Source organism: Triticum urartu, chromosome 1A (genome assembly GCF_056163025.1).
Source record: "Triticum urartu cultivar PI428250 chromosome 1A, HENAU_Tu73, whole genome shotgun sequence".
NCBI classification, from domain to species: domain Eukaryota; kingdom Viridiplantae; phylum Streptophyta; class Magnoliopsida; order Poales; family Poaceae; genus Triticum; species Triticum urartu.
The window spans coordinates 545,520,401-545,541,184 of NC_141873.1; the positions used below are offsets into that span (position 1 = coordinate 545,520,401).

The 20,784-nt window shown below is 43.1% G+C and overlaps 3 protein-coding genes and 1 pseudogene across 4 annotated transcripts; 3 read left to right on the plus strand and 1 right to left on the minus strand.

Moving 5' to 3' along the window:
• Positions 1-362: 362 nt before the first annotated feature.
• Positions 363-3,290, minus strand: LOC125528018 (Radical SAM superfamily protein). The gene is made up of 2 exons (XM_048692536.2): positions 2,427-3,290; positions 363-1,214 (listed from the first exon to the last, which is right to left on the minus strand). The coding sequence occupies exons 1-2, from the start codon at positions 3,278-3,280 to the stop codon at positions 593-595; spliced, it is 1,476 nt and encodes a 491-aa protein (XP_048548493.2). The 5' UTR covers positions 3,281-3,290; the 3' UTR covers positions 363-592.
• Positions 3,291-5,382: 2,092 nt separating this feature from the next.
• Positions 5,383-11,129, plus strand: LOC125538355 (putative U3 small nucleolar RNA-associated protein 7; annotated as a pseudogene).
• Positions 11,130-14,504: 3,375 nt separating this feature from the next.
• Positions 14,505-15,086, plus strand: LOC125538363 (defensin-like protein). The gene is made up of 2 exons (XM_048701624.2): positions 14,505-14,619; positions 14,710-15,086. The coding sequence occupies exons 1-2, from the start codon at positions 14,556-14,558 to the stop codon at positions 14,880-14,882; spliced, it is 237 nt and encodes a 78-aa protein (XP_048557581.1). The 5' UTR covers positions 14,505-14,555; the 3' UTR covers positions 14,883-15,086.
• Positions 15,087-17,441: 2,355 nt separating this feature from the next.
• Positions 17,442-18,947, plus strand: LOC125538373 (BTB/POZ and MATH domain-containing protein 2-like). Of its 2 annotated transcripts, none has more exons than XM_087530514.1 (2): positions 17,442-17,578; positions 17,654-18,947. In XM_087530514.1, exon 2 carries the CDS (start codon positions 17,694-17,696, stop codon positions 18,909-18,911), a length of 1,218 nt encoding a protein of 405 aa, XP_087386640.1. In that variant the 5' UTR covers positions 17,442-17,578; positions 17,654-17,693; the 3' UTR covers positions 18,912-18,947. The 2 variants fall into 2 exon arrangements, with proteins under 2 accessions (XP_087386640.1, XP_087386639.1); XM_087530513.1 differs by having other exon boundaries at positions 17,675-18,947.
• Positions 18,948-20,784: the final 1,837 nt, after the last annotated feature.

Consider the following 20,784-nt stretch of genomic DNA (forward strand, 5'->3'; position numbering starts at 1 on the left):
GACACACGAGAACTGAATTTTGCTAAAGAAGGCACGGGATGGCAATATTCAGAGCTACGGTCACCAATGACCAGACAGTCCTGGAGAATGGGCACTGCATTACAAGATGATTCATCGTTTCAGGCTCCTGAAGGCACAGCGTACACAACAGTTGGTGCTGAGGCCCTCGATCTTGAAGACGATCCTTTCTGTTTGCCCTCCACAAGGATTCTCTTCAGGACCAGCAGTTCAAGTTCAGTGTCCAGACCCCGTGACCACTAAACGATTCATGTGCACATTATCAATAACCAAGCCTTGCCAAAACATAATCCTCGCCAGGATGTACTACACTACATTACCATCTCAGGAGGTGCGAACTCAACTGACAGGTAGAAGGCGCCCCGTTAAATTCAAATTCAGAAAGCACCGGCTAGGGGTCTGGTAAACACACGATTGGTGCTAGCTGAACAATTGAACAATTTTGTAAAACAAAAATTGCTATGGATCCCAGTGATCAGCTAATGTCTAGTATATCAGTAAGTGTCAATTTTGTCAGATAAAATCTGACAAATAAGAATGTGGAATTATCAATGCGAAAAGCCAGCTACTCTTGTCATGGCGAAATAGTCCCAAAGGCAAGCGAGATCAACTCGTTGGACAGCAGAAATCCATCCGGGTCACTCAGGCGGAGGAAGGCCACCCTGCTCCCACTCATCTCACCCTCCAAATCTGACTCAAACTCATTGAACTGCAGGGCCACTTGCTCCTTGTCCATGGCGATCACCAACCCACTCTCAACAAAAGGCCTAAACGTCTCGCACAATGACCGTGTCAGACCCTCGCCAAAAGATTTACTGAAACTGTGCAGATCCAGCCCGCGAGCTGTTCTCAGTGATAGCATCACCGAGTCCATCGCCATATCCTTCGTCTCGGAGACACTAGGCTCGTGGCACCAGGTCCCGTCTTCCAGCTTCTGAACCCAATCTGCGTAGTTCTTCATTCCTCTGGGCCTAGAGAACCTGACACCGTTGATGTAGCTTGCCGATCCCAGACCAAACGCATAGAACGGCCTGTTTTGCCAGTATGTTACGTTGTGCTTGCACTCGTAACCAGGCTTGCAGTAGCTACTGATCTCGTAGTGTTGATATCCTGCTTCAGAAAGCTGTTTTGAAGCGATCTTGTAGAAGTTTGCAGAGTCTGTCTCATTTGGGAGAGGAAATACACCAGGCGTATAGCTGCAACATTTAATATGAAAAGGATGAGATCGGCATCAATCTGACACATATTTAAGGATGAGCTCATTTCATCTTTCATACAAAAATGTGACTGAAAATTAATATGTGACCAAATTGTTAGAAACTTGGATATAGGATGGCAGGCTAGAGAACAACATGGCTTTATAAGGTCGTAGTATAATGCAATTGGTTGAGTAATACACCCCAAAACAAATCCAGTTAAGCCTTTTAACATGCAACTATCAGCATCATGAGTTCAATAAGAAGACTGAACTTCTTTCTCTGGAGTGATATAATCTTCGCAAACAGTGAGGCAACAGTCAGAGCTTCGGTTCAGTTCTCACTGAACTATAGGAACACTTTGCAAGATATCAAACATGATATAAATGAATACGATGAAAAGGGCAAGACCGCAAGAGTGTAATCCAGGGACAAGCTAGCAAGGAGACAACTCCTTACTAGATAAGTTGTATGCCACCTGATGTCAGATGGTTTATGTCATTACGTGGACACCAGTTTTACCGCCAAACTAATACTGCAACTTGGACGGCAGTGATCAGAATCAAAGAGGAAAAAGTAATTCTGTCTGCCTAGGACATGGTGCCACGATGCCTTAATGCTGAGAAGCAGAAACCATTGCATCGCATGTCTAGAAGGTGTCCAAAAGGCGCTGATCTACACTAATCAGGCCGATGTTGATTGACAGCAACAGCCTGACGGTGGCTAATGCCATCGATCCTCATATGTTGTGCTGGTCCACAATTAGTGGTGGCATTCAGGAGATTTGTCAATTGTTGCCTGAATTCCCGAGTCACAGAATACTCAAAATCTAAAAGCAGGATAACAGGGTAGCGCATGGTTTAGCTCGATGCTGTAGAAAGGTGTTGTGTGGTGGTGTTCTACAAGATGCAGTCCCGGCTTGCCTGTTGATTATGATACTGCAGGATCGTAACCTCAGCTCTGTAACCTAATTAATACAAGTAGCCCCTTTCCAATAAGAGAAGACCAAACTTCTAAAACACAAACCAGTGCAAATCAAAACAACACTTGTAGCTAACTGTGTGACGATGATGGTTGCAGTGTGTTAGTTTTTCTCCAATTCGTTATTATCTATAGAACAGAACCACCACAAACAACACACATATTTGTCAGGACCGATAATGTTTTCAAGATAGGGGTCATAGCTCATAGATATGGATAGAATGAACTCACATTTGGCCAAACTTGGTGCCCTGCTCGATCTGCAGGTCGTAGACGGAGACATGCGTGGGGCGGGCATCGACGGTGCACCGCAAGCTCTCCTCCCACATCTCCTGGGTCTGGTTGGGCAGGGAGGATATGAGGTCCATGCTCCAGTTCTGGAGCCCCTCGCAGGCGGTCACGATCCCGACGGCCTCGTGCACCTCCCGCAGGCCGTGCGCGCGGCCGCACGCCCGGAGCAGCTCCTCCTGGAACGCCTGCACGCCGAGCGACACCCGGTTCACGCCCACGCCCACCAGCTCCCGCAGCTTGGCCGCGTCGAACGTGCCGGGGTCCATCTCGATGGACACCTCCGGGCACGCGGACAGCCCGAACCTGCCGCGCAGCGCGTCCAGCACCGCGGCCACCAGCCTCGGCGGGACCAGCGACGGGGTGCCGCCGCCGAAGAAGATGGTCTGCAGCGGCACGCCGTCGTCGGAGACGGGCCGCGTGGCGGCCACCTCCCGGAGCAGGAGGCGCACGTAGTCGGCGATCCGGGGGTCCTCGCCCTCGCCCGGGCCGCCGGGGGAGGGCGCGGAGGAGCCGAGCGCCACGATGGGGAAGTCGCAGTAGTGGCACCGCTTGCGGCAGAAGGGGAGGTGCACGTACGCGGAAGCCGGGGGGAGCGGCCGTGGCGGAGGGGGCGGCGGCGGGACGGCGGCGGCCGGGAAGGCATAGCGACGAACAGGTGGTGGGCGGGGTGGGCGGATTGGGGGCGGTTTCCTGTGCGGCAACTGGAACACCAGCGGGAAGGCTGATCTTAGCATTACTGACCACTCGCCTGCCAAGGCTCCTCCCGGTGGGCTGGTAAAGAGACAATTTTGCATTGAGTTGAATGGCTACACATCCAAATTGATTTTTAAATAAATCCAAACGTGTTTTTTTAAAGAACTTCTATTTAGTCATCAGGTGTCAAGATAGTACAAAGAACAACATAAGTAAAAAAATTACATCAAAATCAATAGACCATCTAGCGACGACTATAAGCACCCGAGCGACTGAAGGGGCACCACCGTCACCACCCTCCCTTATTGAAACGGGGCAAATCTTATTGTAGTAGACAGATGAGAAGTCGTCGTGGTAAGGCTATATAGACTAGCGCACCAAAATAACAACCGCCATCGACGAGGAGAAGCGTAGATATGAAGGATCCGATTTGTAGACACACGCAGACAAACGAAGACCAAATTCACATGAATACACCAAAGACAAAACGCCGATTGATTCCGATGAGATCCACCAGAGACCAACCTTCACACGCCCTCTGACGATGCTATAAGCAGCGGTGTATCAGGGCTGGGCTGGGAGAGTCTTATTCCATCTTCAAAGAGTCGGCGCTACCTAACGTCTCTGAGTAGGACACAAACCCTAACAAAACTAAAAAAACTTTCAAAAACAAAGCCCCCCGTTGGCAAGAGTCAGGATCCACCATGCATCCATGGCCCTCAGGTGTGCTGGCGGGAGGCACAGAAAACACTAGTGACAGGGTTCCACTGCCTAGGAGCGAAGGGGTACGAGCGTTGCGCGTATTTAACCATGTTTGTTGATAGTTTACAAAAATCGCATCAGATTAAAAAAAGACAAAAAATAATCAAAAGGTCAAGATAAAACATAAATAAAGTTATATCAAAAGTCCTTGGTAGTCATTGACTCCAGACTCGTCTCTTGCATCTCGACTTTTCTTTAAACATCCAGTGAAGAAACTGCGGACAAGCGAACTTGCACATGGTGCATTCCCAAATTCAAAGGTTTCAAAGAGCGTGTATGAGCCATCTATGACAATGGCTTAGAAGCGAAGACCGTCGAACGTACTGTGACCGAGGATACATCGTTTGTAAGATAGGTTGTTGAATTGTTGCTTCACCTACTAGGAGCACATACAAAAAATCAACATACCCAGTGACAAGAGCATGCTTGACAAAAAGAACGAATATGCATGCCTATTGATAAGAGCTTGACAATACTATCATGGCCACTATCGAATGATAGGCTGAAGCGCCCAGCGACAATCTACAAGAGCGGGAGCCATTGATCTGCGGGGCTAAAACACCATCAATTCTCGGTAGGCCGTATCAGCCACATTAGAACGACAATAGAAACCATGAGAATTATTCCGTACTACGCCACCTCCATCATCTAGACTTTGTTGTCGAGGACACGTAAATAAAACATAGATGAACAGCAAACTGGATTCAGAGTGTTGATCGACCCGGCGCAAAGGCTGGGAGCCATCGAAAACCATGAACCTCCAAAACGAAGGAAGAGTTTAAGCACACACGCTTCTTAAGTATTTGTTCGCCTTTTTACTTGTTTTTCATCATACTTAAAACGAAATTGGTCATCTTGTCCTTATCCTTAAGTATGTTCTCCCTTTTTTCTTCATTTTGATTTTTCTTCTTGTACATTTGTTTATGTCATTGATTTTTCTTGAATTTTTTCTTAACGTTCTACCATTTATTGATATACCAAATAAATTATGTTTTCTTTAACAAGCCAGTAGTTTTCACTAAAAATATCCTGACATTTATTTAGCTAGGCAAATCACAGGTAGTAGCATTTTGTAAACAATTATTTACATAATTACATTTTTTTAGGGGAATTTACATAATTACATTGATATGAAAAATTAAATCACTGGACTAACGTGCTATAATATTTATTGCCAGTTATAAACACGGACAATTATTTAGTGTTTTCTATAAGAAAAATTATTAAAAAGCATTCCCTCGAAGAAGGGGAAACAAAACCTAACGGTGCATGGGCCGAGTTAACCAGGCCAATATCTGGCCCAACACATGAATCGCTATGTTGGCCCAACACGTGGCTTTGCGCCTGCCTGCCACCGCGTGCCCTATATAGCCTTGAGCCGCCGCGGCCAGCGTCACCGCCGACGCATCAACCCCGTCTCCCACGACCCACGAGGGTCGCCGCCGTCGCCATCGCCGTCCCCGTTCCCCATCGTCTCGTCGTTGCGTCCCTGCCGACTCCACACGCCCACGAGCCTCGGCCACTGGGTTTTGGGTTCCAAGGTCTGAGCTTGTGATCAGTCAAACCCCACTGACCTCCACAATTGCAGGGCAGATGAATGCTGCTGCTTCGTCTAATCAACATGCTAATGCCACGATAACTACTCGATTTTTTTTGTTCAGGAGTTCCTTCCTGTAAATTCACTCGCGTGGCCGTCTCGTTATTAAATTTACATTTTCCATCGTGAGTTTGTGACAGGTTGAGCAGGATGGGGATCGCCACGGAAGGAGGCCCCAGAGAGAGGGAGAACCACCGAGGCTCTCTGGACGAGATGGAGATGAAGGTGGCCAGATTCTCCCGGGGGAAGGCGGCGAACCTGGGGGTAGGAATAGGATTGCTACTCTCCTTCTGTCCTAGTGTGGTTGTTGGAAATTCAGGTGCTAGTTTCTTTGCCTGCTATGCTACTTCAGAAGTGAATTTGGCATCTTTGGTTTTCTTCGTAACAGGATTTGCGCGACAAGAAACTGAAAGGGCAGCTCGCTGGAAAGGAGAAGCTGATAGGAGTGTCCGCCAAAGCTGCCGCGCAGGCTGAAAAGGTCTGTGTTTGTGTATTTGTTGCAGAATGTGTGTGAATTTGTTGATTCATACAACATATATGTTGCTATCTCACTGGAAATCTCGGGGGCACTAACCAAACGGTGTATGCATGATAAAGGGAATCTGGCATTCTCGACTAGTGACTTGTGGCAATGTGATGTTCTAGAATATAGCTCTTCTTTAGCTGTTCACCAGTGTCGTGCGGAACTGTTTGGATGAAGTGCTCTACTCATATGTATAGAATCCACATTTTAAATGTAAACATAGATTGATCTGGCGTTGCTGTTAAAGAGATGATGGCCAGCCAGCGAAAGACCGGCCAGTAGATTTTCGACGCATCTACCGTGACAAGGAGTAAAATTTACCGAGTGTACACATACTCTTTTTGGATCGTTTTAATTCACATTGCTTGACAATTATGGCATAGATAGATATGGCTATATGTCACTTTGAGTATGGACTCTCTTGCATAACTCCATGGTGCTCGTCGGAACATAATATAACCCTGCACCCATCTAAATTCTTTGCCTACCTCATGCCTCTTGATTTTCATGCTAAACAACTATCCAGTCGAACTGACTTGTGAAAAACATGAGATAATTAATTTGCACTATGCTGATTTTTTATTACTCAATTTACAGTGGCTGTTGCCTATCGAGGGGGGCTATTTAGAGCCTGAAGGTCTCGAAAAGACATACAGATTTGAGCAGTGGTCGATTCTGCCAAAGGTGGACATTTGGAGTTCAAGAAAATCATTTGACATGATCTTACCTGGTAAATATGTAGATCTGTTACACTATTATCTGAATCTGCCACCCTAGCTACATTATCCAGTACCAAAATAGCCACATGATGCCCAGCTCAGATTTACGATATCGTATTTCTTGATTCTTATTGTGTATGCCTTTATAGACTTACCATGTGGTTGTTACATATACCCTTCTTACTGTTTACGTGAAAGGAAGATGCAAGTTAGCCTGTAAAACATTTGTAACCATAACATAACATTGACACTATCAGCTTTGTACGACTAAACAGTTTCCTAATCGAATAATTCAGTGAAAGAACTCTGCTGCAGGCTCTTATGTTATTTCATTAGGCATACTCTATGTTGCCACCTTGCTGAATGCTGACCGTCAGTTTCCCTAATTATGGTTTATGACCATGAGTTGTATGAGGGTGCTGACTAGCTGTTTTGTATGCAGTGTTTGGTCCTTATACTCTAGAATACACACCAAATGGGCGCTACATGATAGTAGGTGGGCGAAAAGGTCATGTTGCATTTATGGATATGTTGAATATGGAACTCATCAATGAATTTGAGGTCAGCTTTCAGTATTTAAGCAGTTTGTCAGGTTTACTTCTCTTTTTGTTCTTTTTTCCTCAGTAAAATGTTCACTATTGAATTTCAGTGCTTTGCTCATAAATTAGACTTGTGAGAATGATCTTAGTCTGGTCCTCAATATTGGTGGAAATTAGCAGTATTAAAAGTTTGTGCCTTTTGTTAGACCAACCTGAAAGCAAGAACTAAATGAACTCTGGGGTTTAGTCTGCTAGTTCGAGAAATATACACATGTGAAGGCTAAAAGGAGCCTAAGATACCATTGAGAAATAAGGATATCTATTTTATGTACTCATAAGTTGTAAGTAAAGATGATACACATTTTAATTGTGGAGGGCGTGGATGTTGAAGTCAAGGAACTACTTATAGTTCATATTTTTCCAAGGTATTGAAACTAGAAACTAGAGTACCTGGTAGGTACCCAACAGTTTGCTCACCTTGCAGGAGATTACATGGGTTAATCACCCTTATACTTAGTTATAATCAGCCTTATACTCTGGTTATTCTGATAACCTGTGAGTGCACCTAGTACGAGTTTACAACTTAGTAAATCTAGTAATTGAGTTTTTTCATTTCATACGGTTTGAGTGATAGCAGCTCAAATTCGGATAAAATATGCTGAGTTTAGCGTAGGTAGTTTTTCTTGTTTGCCCAGAAAAGACTAAAGTCTTCAGAGACTTTCCCGTTGTCTCCCCGTTGGTTCCCAAGGTTTGGAGAAGTGATAGCTAGGCACTAAGCGGGCGGTGTATGGATGCCTAGTTCCTAGACAGTAACCTGGAACATGGTGACAAGCAGCCAAGTAGCCAACCGTATACCTGGGCCAAGGACCATGCATCCAAGAGCAAAAATTACAAAGGTAAGGGAGTAGGATGGAGGGTGTCTGCAGAGAATGTACAGGTCGTTGCAGCTGGCAGCTGGAGGAGGATGTTTCGTGGCGATAGGGGAGTGTGGCTCGTGGAGTCTGCAAAATGATGTCCCCTGTCCCTATGTTTTAGTCCATAAAGGAGCGTGTAAGCAGCGCCTAGTAGCATCTTTTGAACCTTGATGAAAGAAAGCGGACCTGACCCCTTCGCATTGTTTGTCCCTCGTAAAAAAGGAGAAATTTCTATATAAGGATACCACGAATCTTGACACAAACTGAATGGTCTAGATAGAGGGTACACTGGTATGTGGGTACAAAAAATCCACACTCCATTCTAAAATTGTTCCCCGCTTTTCTCCGACATCAGCCCCTGGTTTTTATAATCACTGACTGTAGACATCTCCAACATTATTTCTTGTTGCACCTCATATATGTATTGTACTTCTCTGATCTTATCTTTTTATAGGTGAAGGAAACTGTGCACGACGTGGCATTTTTACAGAACGAGCAACTCTTTGCAGTCGCCCAGAAAAAGTAATTTATTGACTGTACTCAAGCTTTGCGACATATTTCCATTTCTCATGAAGTATATCAACATGTTCTATGTGCTAAAAAGGATGTAATAAGATGACCCCTACAGCTTGATGATGTAAAGAAAGGATGGACAAACCCATGCTCACCAAAATAAGAACCGTTGTCAGAATATGTTTGATATGTGGATCAATCAGGCTACAGAATGACGCAACATTTCAACATGATTCACTACACCGTTTCCCTGTACGATTTCCCATGAGTGGGATCATCATAAAATGGCATCTGTGAACAAGACTAATTTTTGGCAGTTTCTTGAACTGTTAGTGCATAAATATGTGGGCTAGGTACAGCTTAGGGTTGCCTTCTGACTTCAATATTCGAGAATGGGTTGTTGATCTGGACTCTGGAACTGTTAGTTTCTTAAATCGTGTATTAATACTCTATGTGCAAATGGTGCTTACAAGCTGTGAAGGGCTGATTATGCTAATGATTTCTATAGATTTTTTATAGTTCCTCACAAGAATATTGTTCAAACAGGTATCCGTACATATATAATCGTCATGGCACAGAAATTCACTGTCTGAAGGTAATCATGATTTAAATGCCTCTATGTTCTTGGTAACTTTGCCCTGGTTTTTGATGATTTTGAAGAAGTGGTTGTATATATAGTAAATCCGGGAATAGGAGCCTTTGTATGATCTCTACAGAACTAGTGATTAATAATAACTCTTATGTTAGGTACATTCAGTGATTTGTTCTTAGATCAGCTAATGGGAATACATGACCTCCCTTTTTTGTAGTTGGAAAACTAATAACTAGTGCCCAGACCACATATTGATATGCATCTGCATGTCAGTGCGATATTCAGATGCATTTTTGACAACTGAAAGCTTAGTGGTGGCAAAATACCGGGCATGCAAATATCCGAATTGAATGTTCCTTTGTTGATGAATGTGATGCTTTTTTTCACATAGGGCTTTCCAAAAGGAACTTATTGGTACATACTAAACAGTTGAGTACTGCAAAAAAATTGTGGCAATGAATTACTTTGGACAGTGCTTCTGTTTCGTAAGCATGATAACACTAGTGCAGCGACACCGTCATAGCTATCAGTCAATCATCGAATTTGTACCCAATGCATCTCCACGAAAGACGTGCTATCTCCAAAATACTTCTTTTGGGAGTCTAACAGTGATCACTCTTCCGTTTCACAGGAACATGGCAAATCGCTGAAACTTCAGTTTCTGGATAAACACTTACTCTTGGCATCGATAAACAGCTTCGGGCAGCTCCACTACCAAGATATGAGCACTGGTGAGATGATTGCAAACTACAGCACACGTCTTGGATGTACGGACGTGATGCGGGTAAATCCCTGCAATGCCGTCATTGGCCTTGGGCACATGCTGGTGGGGAACTCACAATGTGGAAGCCAACCAGTGTGAAACCCCTTGTCACAATGTTGTGCCATGAGGGCCCTCTGACTGCCGTCGCATTTGACAGGGGTGGTCACCTTATGGCAACTGCAGGTGGAGACCAGAAGATTAAGATTTGGGATCTCAGGAAGTTTGAGGTTGTGCATTCATACACCGCACGTGCTCAGTCCCTGGATTTCAGCCAGAAGGGGTTGTTGGCGAGCAGCAACGGATCTCTAGTGGAGATATACAGGGATTGCGGGGGGCAGGACTATAAAATCTATATGAAGCACAGAATGGTAAAGGGATATCAGGTGGGCAAGGTTTTGTTCCGCCCTTACGAGGACATCTGTGGGATCGGGCACTCCATGGGCTTTTCCTCCATGCTCGTTCCTGGATCAGGCGAGCCAAACTTCGATACCTTTGTTGACAACCCCATGGAGACCGGCAAGCAAAGGCGGGAGAAGGAGGTGCGGTCCCTTCTTGACAAGCTCCAACCAGAGACCATCATGCTTGATCCGAATGTGATAGCCACCGTAAGACAACTGAAGAAGAAAGAGAAGAAAACCAAGAAAGAGATCAAGGACGAGATTGAAGGTGCCGTCGAGGCCGCCAAGAACATTAGGGTCAAGAAGAAGACCAAGGGTAGGAGTAAGCCGAGCAGGCGGGCCAAGAAGGAGGAGGAGGAGGTTCTCAGAGCCAAGAGGCCTTTGTTGGATCAACACAAGGAAGGCAGTGGGCACCCGGATAAGAAACAGCGGATCGGCGATGAGACCGAGCTGCCGAAAGCATTGCAGCGGTTTGCCAAGAACAGGCAATCGTGATCTTAGTTATCAACTTATCATTAGCGAGTGTGTGCTGTAGTCTATTATGTAAAGGAGTAGCTGGCAAGTAGTAGTTCATGTGAACTTGTTAGAAAAATATGCACCCAAATTTTATTCTCTGCTGAGCATGACGTTCTCCAGGTTGAAGTTTGGTTTAGGTCAGCTGTTCTTCCTGAGCTGGCATAATTTTTATGTTTGATGATGATGATGAGGTTGAGGCTTGAGAGTCCCGTTTGATCTAATTACTTGTGCCTTGGTGGTGTCTTAACACTGTTTTATGTGCTGAGCTCCAATTCCTATTGGAATTAGCAACACTGTTTTCGTAGGATGAAATGTCCTTGGGTCAGAAATACTCGACCAATGCAGCATAGAAAGAAACTATAAGTATAGGTCTGGTGGTTACTGTTGTGAAAGGGGCATGTGTTACTTGTGTATATGTTTTTCGGTTGTAGGATCACTTAGATTCATGAAGAAACTGTCAAAACCCACTGAAAATTATACTGAACGATCTCCTGTTCCCAACCTTAGTTGTCGCCACGCCGAAGGTGTCCACACCGCTCTCGGCCTAGAAAGCTTTTTTTACCGGTGCTGGGAGCTACCGGGAGCTACCGGCGAACCATCCACCGTTCACATTTTTTTTGCGAACTGTGTTTAAGTAGGACCCGTTCATATGTATAACCATGTATTGTGGCAGTTAATCTTCGGAAACACTAACGCCCATACGTGTGGGTGTTCCCCAACTCGCTCACACGTCTGGATCGTCGTTCACTGTCTTTTGCACAAATCTTGACACGAAAAGGTGGATTTAATGTGCCACGTAGGACGGGGCTGGTGTGTGGGCATTGAAGAGTTTGCCCACACACCCGCACCATGCTGTTTGCCAGCTGCGCTGTGTGGGCGAACTAGTTTCTGCCCACACAGCCACCACCTAGTTCATCCGCGTGTGGGCGAACTGTTTTTCGCCCACACGACACTTCTACGTTGTGGATAGCAACTGCAGTTACGCGAACGTGGCAACTAGGTAAACACACATGGCAACTGTGATTCTTTGCTAGACGGCAACTGCAGTTGCGCGTACGTGGCAACCAGATAAACACACATGGCAACTGTGATTAGCAATACATGGCAACTATGGTTGGACCACACGTGGCAACTAGGTAAACACACATGGCAACTACTGTTTGACTATATGTGGCAAGTAGTTAATCACACAGCAACTACGGTTTGATTACACACGACAACTACCAGAAATTAGACATGGCAATTATAGTTAACCAAAATAGATAGAGTTGCCATGCTTTTACAACTACACTTGCTATCCCGGATAACTACATCTGCCAACCAGGATGGCAACTAAATTGTCATCCCGCGGGATACCTAACGTAGCTGCGCCAGGACGTGTGGGCATTTTTGCTTCGTGCCACACACGCGAGGTGGTGATGAGTAGTATTTGTTGGGCGTGTGGCACGAAGTAGCCGCGCCTACACGTGTGGGTAATTCTAATGTCTGCCCACACACAGCCCGTGTGGGCTGCCTCCTGCTCACACCATACACGATGTGTGGGCACATGTCGAATATACCACACGTGTGGCAGTTGTCAGCGTCCTTAATATTTTGTATATGTCCATGTAAGGAGAAGCAGTACTTTTTGTAGTGGAATGTACGCATGCATGCAGCATCTCCTCTCTCTCAAACAAATCCATGCATTTTATTTTTGTTTACATTTTTAGATGGCCAATATTTTTTACAGCATTGTTCTATTATTTACAATTTTCATATATTCAAATTCTTGAACATAAGATCTTTAGAATGCCAATCTTGAGTATATTTAAACTAGTTTAATTTTTACTATTTCAATCATATCAAAATATTAATTTCACTCATTTCAAATTACAATTTTAGAAATGATTGAAATCGGTTATTGAAATGATTGAAACCACTTTCCCAAATATAGTTTTCTTTGTGAGTTTCATATTCCAGCTTGTGAAACTGTTTCTTCAATGGAGTAATTATGATGTGTTTTTCTGAAACTAGTGAAATCTATCTTTTGTAATGAGTGTAATCAGTTTTTTGAAACAAGTGAAATATAGTATTTCAGTTGAGCGACTGTAATGTGTTTTCTGAAATGAGTGAAATGAGTTATTTGAGAAAAGTGAAATATATCTTTTTGGTGTGAAATGGCTCTTTCAATGTGTGAAACTGATATTTCTGCTGAGTGAAATATGTTCCAATATTTTTTCCATAAATATGAAGTGAAATGAGTTTTTGAGATATATTTTATAATGAGTTAAATCAATTTTCCAAATCAGTGAAATGCGTTGTTTCAAATTTGTGAAATACTTATTTTGGAAACTAGTGAAAGGAGTAATACGTTTTCTCAAAATGACTGCAATGTGTTTTCTGAAACTAGTGAAATGGGTGAAATCTATATTTTGCAAATGAGTGCAGTGTGTTTTCTAAAATGAGTGAAATAAGTTATTTGAATAAAAGTGAAATAAAACCAATTTTTGCTGTGAAACTAATTTTTCAGTGTTTGAAAATGATATTTTTTATAAGCGGAATGCATTTCAATATATTTCGTAAATTTGCAGTGAGATTAGTATTGCAAATGAGAGTAATGTGTTTTCTGAAATGTGTGAAATCTATTTTGGAAACGAGTGAAATGGTTTTTTAACTGATAATTTGTTTAAATAACTGTAATGTATTTTCTGAAATGAGTGAAATATATCTTTTGCAAATGAGTGTAATGTGTTTTATGAAACTAGCGAAACGAGTAAAATATATCTTTTGTAACAAGTGAAATCAGTTTTTTGAAACGTACGAAATATGTATTTCAATTGAGTGGGTGTAATGTGTTTTCTGAAATGAGTGAAATGTATCCTATTTAATTGAGTGTAATGTGTTTTCTAAAATGAGTGAAATATATCTTTTGTAACGAGTGTAGTGTGTTTTCTAAAACTAGTGAAATGAGTGAAATATGTTTCTTTTCGTTGAGTGAAATATGTTTTCTTGAAATCGGTTAAATAAAATTAGATGAAATATATCCAATATTGGCCTTATTTTAAAGTTCATGGCATGAGCAATTCAAATCTATAAAAAGTTTCAAAGACAAAAAATTATTTCAAAAGTTATCAACTATTCTAACTATCACAATGAAATAAAATGCTGGTCTTCATTTTGAAGAGAGAGAATATTATATGCATGCAGCCACTCACCCTTCTCTCTCTCTCTCTCTCTCTCTCTCTCTCTCTCTCTCTAAACTGTTATTACCTTGTATACCCATGACAAAATACTATCATCCAAGGCAGCAAGATATAGTCATCATGCAGGTTGCCCTATTATTAGCCATGGCTTTAGGCAGCCAATCCATTTTAATGAACGCGCGTTGATTCCAGCAATCAAGTCTCGAGATTCATGCCACTACAAATCCAATCAAATCATTCCTATGCACGTCTTCACCTTCGACAATATAAGAAGCCTACCCCCATCTCCCTCATGTCATCTGCAAACACAGCTTCCTACATTCTCTCTTACTCCTCGAGAAGAAGAACTCTTGCAACAATGGCGGTTTCGTCGAAGCTTTTCCCGGCCGCCGTCCTCCTCCTGCTTCTCCTCCTGGCCACAGGTAATTGATTGCTTGTTTGTCCTGATGGGCGGGCTAGTAATTAACTTCAAACCTAACCTGAGACTGATTGTTCTTGATGTGTACGTGCAGAGATGGGGCCTGTGCGGGAGGCCATGGCGTGCGAGCACGCGCGGTGCAAGAAGTGCACCGGGGCGTGCTTCGACCCGGATGAGTGCGCCATCACGTGCCGGAACGAGGGCTACGACTCCGGCGACTGCACCGGGAGCGGAGCCTACCGCTGCACGTGCAGCAAGAATTGCTAGCTAACTAGTGCGTGAAGAACACACGAGTAGAATAAAAAGGGGATTACAGTTCTGTGCTACTCTAGTTTGTTCTTTCCTTTTTGACCATGGATTTTTTGTTCGAAGGTTCACACGAATGTGGCCTAAACTTAGTGGTTCCAGTTCTGAGATTATTTTGTATCGCAAGCTATGTACTAAGAGAGATTTCTCTCAACAAAGATTATACTAAAAGAGAGTAATCGTTTGTCAAAGGTTTATCCTTCAGAACATACAGGAGTATACGGCGGGCAATCAAATTGACATGGCAAGCATCCAAAACTGCTTAGCAAATGGCCGACAAGTGGGTAACGTTGGGGCGACACAAAACAAACATATACTAGCATCTTAACCCTTCAGAACAAACGCAATGGCGGTTTCCCTGGTCATCCTTCTCCTAGCCACATGTACGTTGTAATTGATTGGTTATCCTAATGATATTGGGTGCTTATGCACGCATGGATTAAACGTCTCCAATCACAACGGTCATTTGTCCCCGGAACACATTGTACAGCGTGTCCACTTTAGACCCTTTACTTGTCTAGTTTTTTCGAAAAGGATGATGACCGACGGCATCATTTGTCTAGGTACAGAACAATATCTCTCAATCCATTTTCAAATTGTTTAAAACAAGCACATGAATGATAGGGTGGTCCGCTCTTCATTAGTGAGAGGAAAGAAAGAAAAAAAGGTCAAAGATGAGCCGGTCCGACGGACTATATATCCGGACACCTCAGTTTCTTTCACACATGGCTGGGTTTGTGGAGTGAAGCCAATTTATTCATCAAAAAAAAGGCTGGGTTTGTGGATTTGCGGACAACCATGACAAACGGAGGATTTTGGGGACTCGGTTTAAGAGGCTTCACACACTGTTCGGGCTGTCTGTCTGGATATATAGATATATGAGGACGATAATATAGGATCTGACTAAAAGGACGTGGTTGTTCTAATCCCGAGCTCATGTGAGCTCAGTTGAACAAAAAGAATGGAAAAATTCAAAAATTCTGAATTTTTTTGGTAGCTGTAGGTTTGACAAAATATATACGAGGACGATTTGACAAAATGTTTATAGGTTTGCAAAATTCCATCACCATATTACATTCATGGAAATCATGGCAAAAGAAACAAAATCAATGCGACAAAATGTTATTTTCAAATGTACTTTGGAGCATCGATTTTGTTTTTGTTTCATGATGAAATTTGCGATCCAACAAACATTTTGTCAATGTTTCACACACAAAAAAATCAGTATTTTGGAAAAAAAATTACTGGTCACCTGCGCTCACATGAGCTCGGGCTTAGGACATCACATTCGCTGACGAAATATATTTCTTTGTCTAGCGTAGATTCATTTATACGTGCTATAAATTGTTGGAGCTGCCACTTACACTCAGAGTTGGCAGCTGGGTGTTGTGAAATACTCCCTTCGTTACCTTATATATGGTGTATTTACTTTTAATTCAATTTTACTAAATTTTTGCAAGTTAAGGTGTATTTCTTTTAATCTCATGTTATCGTTTCTATGCCTCCACCCTCATGTACGAACAACCTCACACGAGAATCAAGGCTGAAAGCTAGTATCATAGAATGATACCATATCTTAATGAAAAGAATTACTACTATGTGTCATGCAAAACAATAAATAAGGTCATCTCAGATACTAATGTACTATTAGTGGCTTTAAAATGAAATCAAAATTCATTCATCAAGGCATGATAAAATACGACGATCGCAATTTCATTACAATGAGGCTAAAATTAGCCGTTAATGGATTTGATATGTGTTCCGGGAAATGATGAAGGTATCTTGACCTCTTAGGAAAATGGAAGGCAAAGATTGGTTGTCGATTTCTATAAATACAAGGTGGATATTTATTAATTGATTTATATAAAGATAAAAAGGTTAGTCAAATTATGTTGTTTCTTTGGGGGAAGTCAAACGAGTGAGGCATTTTGGAGCTCATCTTTTTGAAAATTCAGAAAGTGTATTTCAAAGGCTCAAAATATTTTGGAAAAAATCTACATGTTCATAAGAATGTATTCTATAAGTGTGTAAAGTTTCACTATAAAATATAATATCATGTGAGCTACATAAAAAGACAAATTCATGTTTTTTTAATGAACAATGAATGCACACTCACCTTTTTAAAATCATGTATTTATCTGTTGTTCACTAGTAAAAACCCATGAAATTTCCTTTTTGTGTAACTATCATCGTCCAACTTTACACATATGTGGTACACATCCATATGAACATGTGTGATTATTTCTTAACTTCAAAATGTGAATATTGATTGTTTTTTTAGGGAAAAAACGAGCCATCTGAATTTTCGAAGTCAAATTCTATTTAGCATTTCATAAATGCAAATTGGATTATAATTTTTGCATCCTGCAAATTTCAGCCGATTTGTTTCAGAGTAGCTTTTTTTTAGTGGTTGTTTCAGAGCGTTTTTTTTTCTTTTTGCCCAAAGACAGTGCTGTGAACGACGTATGGGCTTGCAGCTGTGAGGGCCCTTAAGACAAAAGCCCAAACAGAGGTGGTAACTTGAAGAAAACCCTAACTCTAGGCAGGCCCGGGCCGCACGCACCGTCGACCCGGCGGCGCATACTCTGTCTCCGGGGAGAAGTGACGTCGTCGGCGGGGCGACGCAGCGAGCGGAGCAACGGCGAGTCCGGGGCCAGGTTTGCCCCTCAGCTCGTCCATCTCAACTCTGAACCCTGGGATGTCAACATTTCCTTCTTAATTTTTTGCGGTAGGGATGCCAACATTTTCGACAGATCCACTCGCAGATTCGCCATGTCGTCGACGTTCGCCGGTGTATCCGTCGTGGCCGGCGGCAAGCTGAGCCCTTCCACAGCATCGTCCTTCCTCACCATCACGGACTGGGGGTACCACCTGCTTGTGGTCCAAGACTACTCGCGTACCAAGCAAGCCACTCCCACCGGCGAGTGGATCAGCTCTCGTCCTTTCATGGTAGGAGGCCATAAATGGTGCATTGACTACTTTCCTAACGGCTACACGGAGAGTTGTGCCAACTTCATTTCTCTATTTGTTAACCTTCTCGATGACGATGACGATGACGATGACGACGCTGAAGAGCCTGTGAAGGGGAAGTTCAATGTCAGTTTCATCGACGAGGCGGAGAAGCACAAGCCAATGTACATTTCGGAAACTGAAGCATTCAATTTCCACTCTGAGTCCATGCTGGGCTACAACATGTTCATGGAAAAAGATGTCCTTGAACAATCATTGCATCTAATGAATGATTGTTTCACCATCCGGTGTGACATCATGTTGTTCAGCTCCAAGGATGCCGGTGGCGATAAGGTGCTCATGTCTGAAATAGACCAACATTTGAACAATCTCCTTCAAACTAAGGTGGGTGCTGATGTGACATTCGAGGTCAGCGGTGAGATGTTCGCTGCGCACCGATGTGTGCTTGCAGCCCGGTCTAAAGTCTTCATGGCACAACTCTTTGGCCCCATGAAGGAGGGCACTACTACATCCTGTGTCATACAGATCAAAGACATGGAAGCAAAAGTGTTCAGGGCTCTGCTTAGCTTCATCTACACAGACTCACTCCCTAAGATGGAGGATGACAAGATGGAGGAAGACGAAGCAGCTGCTGTGGAAGAAGGACAAGAAGAGGAAGCAACAGAGGATGAAATGTCAGAAGTTGCGGAACAAGGACAAAGAGAGAAACCACCAGAGACTGTGCAATGGCTGCAAGGCTTGCTTGTAGCCGCAGACAGATATGATCTCCAACGGCTCAGGTTTATCTGTGAAAGGCAGTTGTCCTTGCGCATAGGTGTGAGCTCGGTGGCGTCTACTCTTGCTCTAGCTGAGCAGCACCACTGCCGCCCATTGAAGGCGGCATGCTTGAAGTTTATCCAAGCCCAATCTCCGTCGTGTTTGCAAATAGTAATGGCGACCGATGGCTGGGAGCGCTTAATTACAACCTATCCCTTTGTTTTGAACGAGCTCTTTGCCATGTTTGCTTTGAACCAGAAGTAACACTTCATATGGTATACATGTTCCTTGGATCGGTAATGACACTTGTGCATATATGGGATTCTCTAGAGATCGTAGTATGTCTCTCTTGCTTTTGTCTCATCATTTAATTTGCCTATCTGCTGAATCGGGCAAATCCAACATATGGGCAAACTGTCTCCTCATGGTCTGTAAATTCAGGTGTAAGCATCAATGCTGATCTGCATTGCAGCAATGTGCTAGTCGTTTTATCCTACTATATTTCTATGTGTTTTAGTTGTGTTGCATGTTGTTTCCTTTGTGCCTTCCCTGTCATGTAAATATCTTTTTCCAGTTGTTATCAGGGAAAACATGTAAATCTTGCTCCGGCACTCAGGAACCTTCTCCTGGGTGATTTGCCGTTCTCCTCGGGTGGGCAGAAAGATTTTGCAAAAGTTCAATGTTGTAGTTGTGCCCCTGTAGCCCGAATGATGGTTTCCGTTGAGGTGCGTTTTGAAGCACGAATGGTTGCTGTCAGTTTCGGTGTTTAAAAAATGGGGAGAACTCCCAGTGCACATCGTTGTCTATATATTGATGTCAGTTTGCAAGAAAGCAGGGGATATGAATCATCACTCTACCTATTTGTAAATTATCAGCAAAGAAAATATGTGAAAGTGTCCGTGGCCTATTTTAACTTGAGGAAACTAGTGCGTTTTGACCGCTTGTAACTTGTTGCTCTTGGCGCGGCGGATTTCAGCAGAGATGTATGTGGGGTTGAAATTCATGTTACAAATTAGTGTGCAAGGTAGGTCAACCTTTAGTGCATATTGGTTTCTGCATGCACCTGGCAATCAGGCAACATGTTGCCTGCTTATCTTTTGGTTTATCACAGCTACTACTACATGAAAATTCAAATGCTGCCAGCAATGTTATGTTCGATTGTGTAGAGCTCGTCTCGCACGCAACAACGATATATAGTTTAGCGCGTCGGTCGACCTGTAGAACAGTAGAAAGAAATCTTATGTGCAGGTATGGCATACCCTGACTTGCTAGACATCTGCAGCAGAAGGCACCAATATAATTCTGTTTTCAACCATGAGAAACAAAATATATGGCTGTCACTCAATCAGAAAATTACTTCTTGTATCGACTTAGCCATGTGTCTCTCACAAGAGACAACCTGCCATTTTACGCAAAAAATAAAAATAAAAAAATAAGAGACAACCTGCCATGCCAGAGTATCTTGGGAGTTAAGTTCCCGTCTTCAGTGCCGTTGGAGGCAGACCACACAGGCCTCGAATAAGGTTATCTAAGATGTTAACATCTTATACTATGCACTACGAAGTGGTATCATACACTACGAGTAGCCTAACTGTACTGCGTGCTATTAGCTGGATGCAGACCACAAAATCATTTGTTTCCCGACGGAAGGGCATGCAACATGCATTTCTGTTTGAAAATATACTTCTAAGGGATTATTCAAGGGTATTTTTGTCTCAAGTTCTGCTCGATTGCGTGTGTTACCAAGAAAATACACCTTACGGAAAGGACGAAGGGAGTAGAAAGAAAATTACGTCACGGTTTTCCTCGTGGGGATTTTGAATCTAACTTTGATATAATTATCAGTGGTTTTAAAATGAAATCAAATACATTCATCAAGGCCCCATAAATGTGACGACCGCAATTCCATTATAGTGAGACTAAATTTAGCCATTAATTGATTTGATATGTGTTCCCGAAAAATTAAGGTATCTAGATCTCTTAGGAAAACGGAAGGCAGAGATCATTTGTCGCTCTCGGTAAATACAACGTGGATACTTTTTAATTGATTTACAAAGATAAAACAAAGGCCAGTCAAATTCTTTAGTTTCTTTGGGGCAAGTCAAACGAGCGAGGCATTTTGGAGCATAGGCTCCAT

Excerpts from the sequence above, each read along its gene's own strand:
- LOC125528018 (XM_048692536.2), bottom strand. The coding sequence starts at position 3,280 with ATGCAAAATTGTCTCTTTACCAGCCCACCGGGAGGAGCCTTGGCAGGC. Across the intron at positions 1,215-2,426 it reads GGCACCAAGTTTGGCCAAAT|CTATACGCCTGGTGTATTTC; the intron begins GTGAGTTCATTC and ends TAAATGTTGCAG.
- LOC125538373 (XM_087530514.1), top strand. The coding sequence starts at position 17,694 with ATGTCGTCGACGTTCGCCGGTGTATCCGTCGTGGCCGGCGGCAAGCTG.
- LOC125538363 (XM_048701624.2), top strand. The coding sequence starts at position 14,556 with ATGGCGGTTTCGTCGAAGCTTTTCCCGGCCGCCGTCCTCCTCCTGCTT. Across the intron at positions 14,620-14,709 it reads GCTTCTCCTCCTGGCCACAG|AGATGGGGCCTGTGCGGGAG; the intron begins GTAATTGATTGC and ends GTGTACGTGCAG.